At 42.2% G+C, this 13,719-nt stretch overlaps 1 protein-coding gene across 1 annotated transcript in view; it reads left to right on the top strand.

Moving 5' to 3' along the window:
• C8A (complement component 8, alpha polypeptide) overlaps window positions 1–13,719 on the top strand; it is a 64,808-nt gene that overhangs the window by 27,925 nt on the left and 23,164 nt on the right. The window contains exons 6-7 of the mRNA XM_012639494.1: window positions 122–322; window positions 2,025–2,265. Coding sequence (XP_012494948.1) covers window positions 122–322; window positions 2,025–2,265 — 442 coding nt within the window. The remainder of the gene's footprint in view (window positions 1–121; window positions 323–2,024; window positions 2,266–13,719) is intronic.

Genomic DNA, 13,719 nt, shown 5'->3' with positions numbered 1-13,719 from the left:
AATAATTACTTACAATAATATGAAACTTAAGGTATTTTACAAAGCAAAGATTTAAGTACTAAATATGAATTGGAAAACGGCTCTATGTTCACAAAGCTAACGTCTATTTGTTTGTTTTCAGGCTCGGGCTGATACTGGAATCTCCTCAGAGTTGTACGATGATGCAAATGACCTTCTTTCTAAAGTAAAAGAGGATAAGTTTAAGTCAAGTGGAGTGACCATTGGTGTAGGCCCATCCGGCAGCTCTCTAATGGTGGGTGTAGGTGTATCCGGGTCAGAAGACTCTTCATTCTTGAATAAGTTAAGCAACTATAATGAGAAGGTATTAAAACATAATGTCTGTGTCTCATAGTATCCCATAATCTACACTGAACATGTATTACCTTAATTGCATTAAAAAGTACAGTAGTAATTGAACCTTAATTTGCTTGTGTAATTGGAAATGTCTTATCAGTGGTAATCAGGTTTGTTTTTCTTATTACACTTTTGCACACAGAATCATCACAAAGAGAATAAAACTGAATGATAAGACTAGAACTCTTATCACTTCACCCCCCGCCCCCATCCTTTTTCATGGTTACCTGGAGCATATAGGGAAATGTGTAGCACGGTAATGTGTTAAAGAGAAACCGCCAGGCCCTCTAAATTTGACTTGGAAGAATTCTAAAGCAAGCCTTGCTTTTCTAAATAGATAGGAGGGCTGGCATGCTCAAAAGTTTTTTTTCATTCATCCATCAAACATTAACCACTAAGTGCCTAGTACCCTGAGGGCTCGAGAAATGCTTCCTTGAGGAAGGGGCATCCATGTGAGCTGAGATCTAAAGACTAGAATAGGTTGTCCAGACAAAGGGAGGCATAATTGCAGAAGGGTGCCCTGGGCATGGATCAGCCTGTGTGAAGGCCTGGAGATGATAGGGCCACGTGTGCACTGGGCTGCAAAGTGTTTCAGCTGGCCGAAGTGCGGTGGGGAATGAAAGTAGGGAGTGATGAGGATGGAGAGAGAATCAGGGCCCAGAGAAGTATTTATTGAATTGATTAGAAATTTATTAAGAAGCCTCAATAACATTGACACCAGGACTGTGGATCTAGTTGGGATTTAAAAATTATCTTGAATGATGAAAATACATTTATAAAAATTAACTTATTCAGCAAACATAAATTGAGTTCTAGAGCTTTGCCAATGAAGTAGCTATTCCTCAGAAGGTAAAGTACTGCATTGTTCTGGGGTCTGGCTATAGCGTGCTAATATGGACTTTGCTAAAAGCAGGTGGCCTCTTCATACTTTCATCATCACTTTGAATCAAGGCTCTTATTACCTGGAAGTAATGTTCACAGATGGTCATCTTCCTGTAAAACCAATGCAACAGTCCCCTGGTGCTATGTCTTATTTGTACTATTATCTGAGGATCCTGCTTTTCTTTATTACTTAATTGCATGAGATTACTACTAGAATGTAAGCTCCATGAGGTCAGGGGCCTGTCTCATTCAAGATTATACCCTCTGCATGCAACTATAGGCACAATAGATATTTGTTCAACAAATTAAACTAAGTGACATGTCATCATGTCATCAAAGACATCCTAAGCATAATTTTTAATAGATGTATACTATTTGCATAGGCGTTTGCACGATGCCATGCTTTGATTAGTGCAAGGGGAAATGTGGAGGTGAGAGTGCACTGGGGACAGAACAGAGGCATGCAGCACAGTAAACAGGCCAGTGTAGTGACTGACCTAGTAACAAACCTAGGTGATGGTTGATGAGAATTTGATCTGGGTGGGGGCCGTAGGAACAGAGATGAAGGTGTGGGACAAATCTGGTACACATCGGTGTCTAATATATGCTTGTAAAATATAATAATATTCCATTATATGTATTTATGTTTGTGTGTGTGTGTGTGTGTGTGTGTGTGTGTGTGTGTGTATTTCCCACAGCTACTAAACGCTGACCTTTTGCACCGTCTCATTTGGTAAAGTGTACGCTCTCTTTGTTCTTTTGCCTCATTCAACGGCGGTTGTTGGCAGAAATACAGCTTCATGAGAATTTTCACAAAGGTGCAGACTGCCCATTTTAAGATGAGGAGGGACAATATCATGCTGGATGAAGGAATGCTGCAGTCATTAATGGAGCTTCCGGAGCAGTACAATTACGGCATGTATGCCAAGTTCATCAATGACTATGGCACCCATTACATCACGTCGGGATCCATGGGCGGCACTTACGAATATATCCTGGTCCTTGATAATCAAAAAATGAACTCCCGTGGTAAGTGGAGCAGAAGCTTTATGCACACAGTGGTCCAAACACACACCAAGACATGGTTTGCTGTTTTCTAAGCACTGAATATGAGCTATGGGTGATCTCATTTAGTTTTCACGACCACTCTACAGGGCAGCATACATAGTATTATTTCCAGGGATTTGAGATCCAGAAGGGTGAAATGACTTGCTAATAGGCACCACAAACAGGATTTGAGCTCAGACTTGTCTAGCCTCCAAAACTATGGGTTTCCTATTACATCATAGTTACCTCTTTCAAAATAAAGAATCTGGGGGATTTTGTTATTTAAAATGTGAAAACTTATTTTAAATGTAGATTCTTGGTCAATGGAACAACCATGTGGTCAGTCAATGAAGCTAAAAACCTGGTCATTCCAGATTCCTCCTCCTCCTCCACCCCCATGGATCTCCACAGCCCTTCAGTCCTCTTTCATCCCTCCCCTCTTCCCCATTCCCACTCCTGGTGGTAGGCTGGGCTCTCATCTTCCGCTTATTACTGCACCGGCTCCTAAATGGCCTCTGGCAGGCTCACCCCTTTCAATCCATTCTCGGCAATTGTCACCAGATCTTTCTACTTCACAGATCTGATGATATCGCTTCCTTGCCTAGTATCTCGAATGGCTAAGAATAAACTCTAAATTGCTTAGCATGGGATCAACTACGTTCATGATCTCCCCCTAACCACCTACTACAACAATGGTTTTCAAAGAGTGGGCCCCAACTGGAAGCATAGCATCGCCTGGGAACTTGTTAGAAATGTACATTCTCAGGCCCCCCTCCCAAACCTGACTAAGTCGAAAACTCTGGTGTGGGCCCAGCACTGTGTGTTTTAACACTCACTACAGTTTGAGAACCACTGACCTGGCAATGGGCGAGTGGAAGGATGACAGATCTACCCACATTGCGAAGCCAAGTTCGAATTCCTGGTTTTAAGAAGTGTCCCTGATTACGCCAGCCCAGGCTGGCCACTCCTTTTCTTCAACACATACATATAAGTTACACACTGTTTGGTCTTTAAAAAACAATTTTCCAAATGTTGATATTTTTCTCCTCATCTAGATAGCAAGATCTTTAAAAGCAAGTATCATGCCTGACACTTTTCTATCTCTTTAGCACTCAACTCAGGGCTTAATACATAATGAGTGTTCAAAACAAGATTAGTAGTTTGAAAGGGAGCATTAATTCCGTTTTTGGTGAGGATCATTTATTAATTCATCCATTTATTTATTCTTTTAATAATTCAAGATGCTTTATTGAGCATCCATTATATGTTTGTGCTAGGGATATGATGGTGAGCAAACCAAAATGTGGTTCCTACCTTCTTGTATCACAGTGTTTTTCAAACTGAATGTTGCAACCCAATAGTAGGTCTCAAAATCAATGTAAAATTTTGAATAATGACAACAACAAAGGATAGAATAGAAAATATCATAGAGGATTGTAGGCATTGAAGTTGAGTTATTGCTTCAAGAAGCTTTTTTTCCAGTTAAATAAAGACATGTATACATGTACTGGATCATAATACAGAACAAATATCTTATGGATCAATGTAAAAAAAGAGATTAAAAAACTTTATTCAAGTGAGTCCTTTTAGGATCATTTAAAAACATGAGGAAGGTAAAAAAAATAACATTGTTGAACACCCGCTAGGTTCCAGGTGCTATTGCACATATTCTTATTTAATTTTTTTTGACAACACTTGGAGACTGGTGTTATCCCAGTTCTAGCCACATAAATGCTGCAGCTCATCAGGGAGGTTGATTACTTTACCTGGGGCTGCAGGAATCTAGGGTCAGAGCCCTGGACCTGTGGTCTCCCACCACCACGTGGTATGGTCTTTGGTGTTGGATTACTAATTAATTGCCTGGGGTATCTGGTGGCCCCTCCTCTTTAAAATCTGTGAGGCAGAAATGGGCTTCCAATGTGGTTAATATTCAAAAGGAGCCCACCAACAAATTGTCCCAGGGATAATTACCTCAGTTCTGTTTATAGAAAACCATATGTCGATAATAGCACAATTTGCTATTTGTGAAGAGCTGATTTTCTATAAATCCAGAAAGTTAGTGTTGCTTTTCTATAAATATGGAAATGTGCTAATCATCACCTCATCTGCTGGAGACCGCTAATAAATCAGAATGTCATTTACATATTAACCTACAAAGAACAAAAACATCTACCTTCTTTCCGTTTGACAAATAGAATCACTCACACTTCTTTTCATGGCTGATGTTTGGCCGGTTTTCTCTTCCCCTGTCCTCGTTCCCTCTCTCTCACTCCCTTTCTTTCTACGTTCCTTTTTCTCTTTCTCCATTTCCCTTTTTTCCCCTTCCTCTTTGTCACTGTCTCTCTGTATCTTTGATCTTTATGACTTTAATTTATATTCTATTAAGTGCCTGTTTCTAAGAGACATCCTGTGTGGTGCACATTCATGTCCTCAACAGGCTGGGCTTGGCGTGGAATGATTTAAGTGAACACACGGGTTGGTTTGCTCTAGGGGAATCTTTTGTCCTTGGCTTTCCCTCAGATCCCCTCTGGGTTCGTCCCAGAGGATGCACAAGGCTGTTTTCTTCTAATATGTCCTTTAGATCAAATGCTTCTCCCCCAAAGACAGCATGACACCATGCATCAAAAATCAAGGGAAGTCTTAGATGTTGTGGGGGTGATGTTAGACATCAATGAGATCCTAACATTTCCTCAAGGGCTGTGACTGACAGCTTTCTACCTTCTGCAGGAATCAGTATGGTTTGGGGCTTGAATTTCTGGATTTAGATTTTTTTCCCCTCCTTCATCCCTTCTTTGGAGCTTTCATTATTTGTCTTTGTATCAGGATATGACAAAGAGAATACTGTATGCCCCATTCTGATCTTTCTCGAGTCTGGCCTAGTTACAGAGCTGCCAGCTTATCCTGGGCAGGTCAAGTTCTTCAACGACACTGTTCTGTCAGGTTGTATGTTTCCTGCCTCCTTTGCACATGCTGTTCCCTTACTCCTCAGTTCTCCTCCTTGTCTTGCCAACTTGACAAACTTCAGCTCACCCTTCTGAACCTTGCACAGGCATGCCTACTTCTGCCCTGACATCATTCTGCCCTTTCTCCCGTGGTTTGTTTGGTCATACGTTCATTCATCCAACCGTGTTCATGGAGTTTGTATCATGTGTGAGGAGGACAAAATCAACATGCTCCTTGTGAAGCTCACGATCTAGTGGAGGAAATGAAATAAACAGCCAAAAATCCAGATGTCATCCTTGGTCCTCCTTTACCTCCTGCCACCATCAGCGAGATTTGTCAACTTGACCGCTAAAGCATATGCCTCATCTGTCCCCCCTCGATTACCGTCCCACTGGGGCAAACCGCCAATCTCTCTCACCTGGATGTTGCAAGAGTACTGTGGCCTTTTCTTTTTTCCTTTTTGGTTATTGTCGTTATCATTGTTCCTTTAACAATAATAACAGGCTATTTTAGCCTAGAGCTTTTGTATCAGCTATCCTCTCTGTCTGGCTTCCTTTTCCTCTGGTGTTTACATAGAGGTATTCTTATTGTTCATATCTCAACTTAAAGGCCACCTTTTCAGAGGCCAATCCTGACCATCCCTCTGTGTCACCCTGCTTTCATTCTCAGCAAATCACTATTTGTTCAGTAGCTACCATGCTCATGTACTTATTTGTTTACTGTCAATATCTTCTTTCTAGAATGCCCTTTCTGTGAGAGCAGGGACCTCGCCTGTTTTGTTCCTTGCTGCATATTTATTTCCTAGAACAGTGCCTGGCACATAATCAGGGCTTAATAACTTGTGTTGGGTGAGTGAATGAATTGGTCAGTACGCAGTTGCAAATCGTGATAAGAGCCATGTAGAAAATGAACAGGTTGTAGAAATAGAGAATAGCTGCAGGGGGTCGGGGAAGACACTTGTTTAGGATGATCTGGGAAAGTCTCTTTGAGGAGGTGAAATTCAAACTGAGATGAGACCCAAAGAATAAGAAGAAGATGCCAAAGACAAGGGAGAAGATGCCCGGGGCTACTGGACAGCTTGTACAAAAGCCCCAAGAGGGGAAGGAGTGTGGCGTGTTTGTGAACGGAGAGAAGGGATGCATGGCCGAAGCCTTGGGCTAAGGGAAGAATAGCAGGGACTGAGGTTAAGGTTGGAAGAAGCCAAGAGAGGCCTCGGAGGGTCTTGCTGGACATGGTAAGAAGCACGGACTGTGCTGCAGTGACAGGGAAGGGCCCTCATCGGGGTAGCGCAGTGGTCTAATCTGTGTGTCAATAGATCGTGGTGCTGCCACACAGCACAGATTAGCAGGGCGAGAGTGGACTCGGGAGAACAGGTAGGGGATCTTGCTGGTGTCCAGGGGAGGGATAAGGAATGGACATGGAAGAATATGATAGATGTGGGGCGTGTTTTTAAAGTAGTATTTAGAGAATTTACATGTGGACTGGGTATGGATTGTAGGGTACAAATTACTTCCTCCTCTATATTATATTTCTACCATACATGTACGTGTGTGTGTATTTGTACATGCACACACACATACAGGGGTAAGAAGGACATGATGTGTTTGCCCAGGGGTGCCATCTTCCTGGTAAGGGTACCCCCATAGGCATTTGGAAATACTGGAGGGATTCACAGGCAAAGAGAAGACTCAAGAATATACATTTATATTTGTTTTTAATGCATATTATGCTAGTTGTAATTACATATTAGTTTCTTCTACTAGACCATGAACTTTTACATACAGATTCTAGGCATGTTGTCCCTGGGGTATTTTTTGTACTTAGCACAGGGCTGGGCCCCCAGTGGGTGCACCATGAACACTCATTGTGCTTCATCATCTTCGCTTCCTCCCCTCATCCAGCTCTTGCCTTCATGTGAGTGATTCCACTGTATTTTCCCCAGAACCCCTGCCCGTATTTCCAAATACCTGTGGGCGTCTCCACCAGGAAGCTGACACCTCCAGCCAATCACATCAGGTCCTTCTCACCCAAACCCTTCATCCGTATTCCTCGTCCTGAATTCCTTCTCAATCAGAGATACTACCCCCCTCCCAGCTTCCCAGACATACGGAGGTGAAAAAATAATTGACTATTTATTATGTGCTAAGCTCCTTACTAAGTGCCTTCACTTAATCAGCCTTCTCCCTTAATCTTCACAACGATCCTGTGAGAGAGGAGAGGTTTCCCTCATTTCTACAGATGAAGGAACAAAGGCTGAAAAGTCATATCACTAATAAGTAAAAAAATATAGAAGATATTCTGAGTTCAAATCCAGGATTCTTTCCTTTTATCTCAGCTGCCTCTCTTAGGACTTACAACCTGGAGATAATTTTGGCCTCCTCCCTCTCTCTCCCCACACATCTCATTAGTCACCTCCTCAGCATCCACAGCCTGTCCCTTCCTTTCCATCCCCACTACTATGGATGACCGTGTTGTGCCATTTTTTCTGCAGCTTCCCTCCAGCCAAGCAGGCATGCAAAATGAGCAAAATTTCAGGGGTCAGATTGATACTCCACAAATGCCTTAGGAACCAAGTTGGTAGTGGTCTACTCCAGACCCCTTTTTGTGGCTAATGTCGATAAGACTTGACACATTTGTTTTAGCTTCTGTGCCCTTGATCCCTCAAAATGCACTATGAAGTAGAATGCTTTTCCATCAGTTGAGGAATGTCAGGCAGTCTGAAATGCTGCCTCCATCAGCAATGCTGCCATGCAAACCCTGCACGGATTAGAGTTCAACTCATAGACCTCAAGACTCTAAAGTTTCACAATTCTGCGATTTTTTAGCCTCCTTAAAAGGTCTTTGCAAAGACCTCCCAGAAAATGACTTCTGTTGATGCTTTGCTCATGAAGAAAACCAGTAGCATTCTCTGGCTTCGTTCAAGCCAGCAGGCAGTATGGCAGTGGAAGGAATTCTTTCTCCTGAGATATTTTTCTCTTCATCTAGGCTCTGCCATTTAGGAGCTGGTACATCACATTTCTGAGTCTCAGTTTTCCCATAAAAAATGTAGGGATAATTATAAATACTTTAAAAGGCTATTGTGAGAATTGAAATAGTGATAAAAAGCACTGTAATAAGTGAAACACTGTCCAAACAGTAGTTATTGTTATGGATTGCAACTTTAGGTGGGGTCAGTCATATTAAAGCCATTTGATCAAGGTCTGTGGAATTAAGAACTATGCTGGTGACATGGTAGCACGGAGTTCAGGCTTTGCAGTCAGACGCATCTGGGTGCAGGGATCTTGGTTCTACCATTTAGTAGTTGCATGACCTTGATCAGTATTTAATTTCTTTGAGTCTCAGCTTCTTCAAGACCCAAACAGGAATGACAACAGGGTTTGAGAATAATTCCAAGTACTTGTTACATGATAAATGTATAATACATCTTTTTTCCCTTTAATGAAGGGTATTAAGATAGTATAGTGGTTGAAAACATGGGCTCTGCCACTTACTAACTGTGTGATTATGGGAGGGTTATTTAATCATTTAAAGTCTCAAATTCCTCACCTGCAAGCCAGAGATATTACCATTTAGCTCATAGATTGGTTGTGAGGACTAAGTGAATATATCCACAAAAAATATTTAGTGCATTGTCTGGACTCTAACAAGCATTCGATACATTTCAATTGCTGACACAGGTTCTGAATCAGATTGCCTGGTTCAAGTCCCATCTCCTACATTTACCTGCCATGTGACCCACAGGCAAATTAGTTAACCTCTCTGCACCTCAGTTTCCTCTTCTAAATGAGATGACAGTACACATTTCATAGGGTTGTTGTGAATATGAAACAGTCTATGGGAACACGTGGTCCAGTGCCTGACATACAGTAAGTGTTCGAAAATGTCACCTATTATTGCTACGCTATGTTGGTGTTATTATGACCTCATGTTTATTATCCCCAACTTTACAGTTATTATCTCTGTAATGTTAACTCTTCTCTCATCTGAGAAGTGGGGGTAATAAGAAGACCTATCTCCCAGGGTTGTGCAATCCCTCAAACATGAAACATTGTTCAAATGGGAGGGAGATCATTGTCGTGATGTCCAGCCTGCAGTGGTTGGTGCTTTTGCTGTGGACTCGGAGCCTCAGCAATCATGCCTCCTCCTCCACCTGCCCGTTTCTTTGATCAAGGTCATTCATTTCTGTCTCCAGAGCTTCATCCACTTTTGGAGTGACCGCTTCTCCCATTTATCAAGGTCACTTTGAATTCTCACCGCTATCTTTCAAAGCGTTAACAACTCTGCCTAAATCAGTGCCTGCTTTCCATCATCCCTGGCCCTGATGGATGCCAGATAACAGTGACCCTGGGAAAGACCCTTCCAGCAAGGAAGCAGTACACCCAACCCATCATCGATCATCCCTTCCAGTCAGGGCTCTTGGACCAGCCACCCTACCACCTACCACCACACAGTGTAGAAAAAGCCACAGGGACAGAATTTAAAACCTCACTAAAGTTGATGTCAGTTATTGCTCTACATCCTCTTCCTCCCTCCTCCCTGCCTTCCTTTATTCATTCATTCCTTTAGCCATTCATTCAACAAACATTTATTAAGCACACACAACATGGGAAGTATTGTCTAGATACCAAGATGATTAATACATGGTCCAGCTCATCAAGGGATTCATAGAAAGTAATGGGCTTTCCTTTGTCATAATCTTCTGATTATGGTCAGAGGTGATTTACTCTGTGAACAGCTAAATTGGTTACCACCCAAAGTGAACTGACAATCTATTTTCTTATTCAGTGTATCTAGAATCAACCAAAGTATTTGATTTTAATAAAATGTATTTACGTATAACTCCTAATATTTGTAAAGTATAACACAATTCACATCTGGTATTCAAATTGATGTTAATAATAGCTTTATGAGGAATTGTATTATTATTTTCCCCAGTCTTAAAGAGAGAAAGCTGAGAGCCAAAGAGCTTAAGTAGATGGCTCAACATGACTCATTTAGTATTGAACCAAGGTCTTTTGATTTAGATTTTGTGTATCTCCTAAGTATTCATCCTTTTCCTCACACCTCCTGTCATTCATTTTGATATGATATACCAGAGGCTTAGACTCTAGCAGTGATGATAATAAGACAGCCAAGATTTACTGAGCATTTATTGTGGAAAAGACACTGGGTTAAGCACTTTAAATGCACTATCTCATTTAGTTCTCAGGAGAGACCTGTGAAGAGAATTGGATACTATCATCTCCAGTTTACAAATGAAGAACTAAGGCTCAGTGATGTTAAATCACTTGCCCAAGGTCACAGAGCTATTGATCAGTGCAGTCAGGGGTCAAACTCCAGAACCTGGAATCTTAACCAACATGCCAAAATGTCTCCAGGATGTCTTAACCTAGAGTTTTTCAAACTGCAGACCACAGCCTATTAGATGATTGTAAAGTAAATTCAGTATGTCATGACCAGGATTTAATAAAATGAAATATAATAGGATGGAAAATATCACAGTGCATCACACAAAATAGAGTTAAGTATTAAAACTTCTTTTAGCAGGATGAATATGGGCTGGATCACAATGTAAAATGTATTTTTTACTTTTGAGAGTGGTCAGAAAAGTATAACAACACTTTCTTAACTCCACTGACCACAGACATATGTTTGATCACTTTAAATAAAGAAAAAAGTCACCAATAGCCATAGGGAGGCATTGGGAAATCTATTAGTCAAGGTTCTACAGAGAAATGGAATCAGTAGGATATATATTTATGTCTGTATCTATCTATCCATTATCTATCTATGTTTATATAAAATATATATAATATAAAGGGATTTTGAATAAGGAATTGGCACACACAGTTATTGAGTTTGGCAAGTCCCAAGATCTGCAGCCAGCAAGCTGAAGGCCCAGGAGAGCTGATAGTGTAGTTCCTGCCTGAGTCTGAAGGCCCGAGACCCAAGAGAGCTGACGATGTATTTCCAGTCTGAAGGCCAGTGGGCTTGAACCCCTGGAAGAGCTGATACTTCAGTTTGAGTCCAAGGACAGGAAAAAAGCCAATGTCCCAGGTTGAAGTAAGGAAGACTCCTCTGTTACTCAGTGCGGGGTCAGCCTTTTTTTCTAGTCAAGTCTTCAACTGATTGGATGAGGCTCACATTGCACTAGGGAGGGGCCTTTAATTGATTGGATGAAGCCCACATGCATTATGGAGGGCAACCTGCTTGATTTGGTCTAGCAATTTAAATATTAATTTCATCCAAAAACACCATCACAGAAACACCCATAATAATGCTCGACCAAGTATCTGGGCACTCCATGGCCTAGTCAAGTTGACACATAAAATCTGCCATCACAGGAAGGCAGAATAGCAGGAAAGCTAGAGGCAGATGTCATAGGATAACTGCCAAGCCAAGTGTGGGAAGTCTTTTTTAATCAAATGGTTCCAACAGCATATCTCAATGGAAATGAAAGAACAGCATCACTGAGTTTTAATTCTGTGGCAGGCAATGTGCTGAGTCCTTACATGTACATCATCTCGTTTTAGCCTCTTGGCAACTCTTTGGGCTCTGTTTTATGGCTGTCCCCATTTTACAGATGAGGAAAACCAGGCACTGAAAGGCAAAATGACATGTCTAAGGTGACACAGCTGGTCAGAAGCAGGCAAGATTTGAAACCAGGTTTTCTAATTCCCAGTGCAATGCTTCTTATGACACACCCGGATATTCTATTTAATCTATTTTCCTTTTTTGAGAGCATTAAAGTGCTTGTGATAGCTTTGAAAGTGGTTAAATCAGGTTTTAGAAATAATTAAGAGAGTATTATTTTCTATATCCATTCTCAAATGCCATATTGGGTCAGTTTGACCCATTGATTCCAAGTTGTAACTGGGAGAATAGTTAAAGGTTAAACTGATGAGCTTGTGATTGTCCTGAAACTTAGGTTCAGCCACAGAGCCAGGAACAAGCATCACGTACTGGCCGATGACACTCAAAGAGGCGAACTTTGGAGACTTGTAGGTCAGAGGAAGCGTACATGGCAGGGGTGGCGAGTGGTTTCAATAGCAAATGCTTCTGGACTGCTGAGTTGAAGATTGTGACACCACATATGAGCTCAGCCAGAAAGAGCTATGATCAATTAGTGGTGTCTGTCAGAGGCAGGGGACTGAGGGAATGTGGGCTGTGGGGCTGTGTATTCACTGTACCTCTATTAGAAGGAGACAAACGAGGCCAGCACGATTAAGCCATGGGTGGAGAGTAGTTGAGGTGGGATGCACATATAATTGAAGTCCTTTAAATTTCTCATACTTTGTACCACATTTTGTTACATATTATTGCTGTTACTTGCTCACAAATTCCCTTTCAGGAAGATTCTGAGTAGAGTATTTTCCCTTTTGACACAAAGTAGGAAACAAGAAACACTCAAAATCTCAGTGGGAAAACCCTACTTAAAATCCAATCTCCATCCATCAATCCATCCATCCACTCATCGAGTAAACGCTCCCTGAGCACCCATGATTTCTGGAAACACACGGATGGAACACACAGACCCCTGCCCTGGAGAAATGTGCAGTCAGTTGGGGGCTAAGAATAAAACAATGTGATACATGCTTACATAAGAGCAAATACAGGTGAAACACAAAGGAGTGAACAACCTACCTTTTCTGCCCCTCCCATTGTCTAGGCCTGAAACACATCCAAACCTGATCTTCCAAAATTAGTAGGAGTGGGAGTTTGCCTGGCAGAGAAAGGAGCTGGGGCTTTCCAAGCAGAGGGAGTGGCTGGAGCAGCAAGTGGGTGAGGGTCAGTTACAGGAGATGAGAGTCCAGCTGGACTCTGTTGTGAAGGGCTTGCCCCTGAGGCCAGGACACACATGGGAACAATCCCCTGGCTGAGTTATGCCAGGAAGAGTGATGATAGCAGTGACCGGGAAATGGGGTTAGTGTTGACCTCTTAGAAGCCACAGGAAGGTAGCACATTGCAGGAGCCGTGCAAAGATGAACTTTGAAAACCGGAGTGTCCCTGCCACTGGAAAAGAAGGCCAGCATTCAAGTGAGCCTGCTCTGAGCCTGCTCTGACCTCCAGCCCATTGCTCACCATTGGGCTGCGCTGTACTGAGCTACGTGCTGGTCCCTGGACTTAACACGCTCTCTTTCTCACTGGGGATTTGCAGGTGCTGTTACTTCTACCTGGTATTTTGCACTTGTCCTCCTCCCCTCCCTTGTCCACCTGGCTAACGCTTACTCATCCTCAGGTCTCTGCTTAACTTATATAGGACTCTTCCGTGCAGTCTTTCTGTCTCCCCAGCTCTGGGTTGGGATCCTGTCTCAGGTGCTTCTGTGCACTTGGGACATATCTCTGTGTATCACACCTTTGCAACTGCCTGTTCCCAGTGTGCATCTGTTAATATTGTGTCCAGGAGTCTTGCACATAGGCTAAGGCTGAGCCACAGCAGAGACACAGTGTCTTTCTAGCTGAGGTGGTTCAAAATCCAAGGTCACATATGCC

This window comes from Propithecus coquereli, unplaced genomic scaffold (assembly GCF_000956105.1).
Source record: "Propithecus coquereli isolate 6110/MARCELLA unplaced genomic scaffold, Pcoq_1.0 Scaffold14, whole genome shotgun sequence".
NCBI classification, from domain to species: domain Eukaryota; kingdom Metazoa; phylum Chordata; class Mammalia; order Primates; family Indriidae; genus Propithecus; species Propithecus coquereli.
Note: the sequence above shows the minus strand (reverse complement) of the source record. Positions and strands in the feature narration are given on the sequence as shown.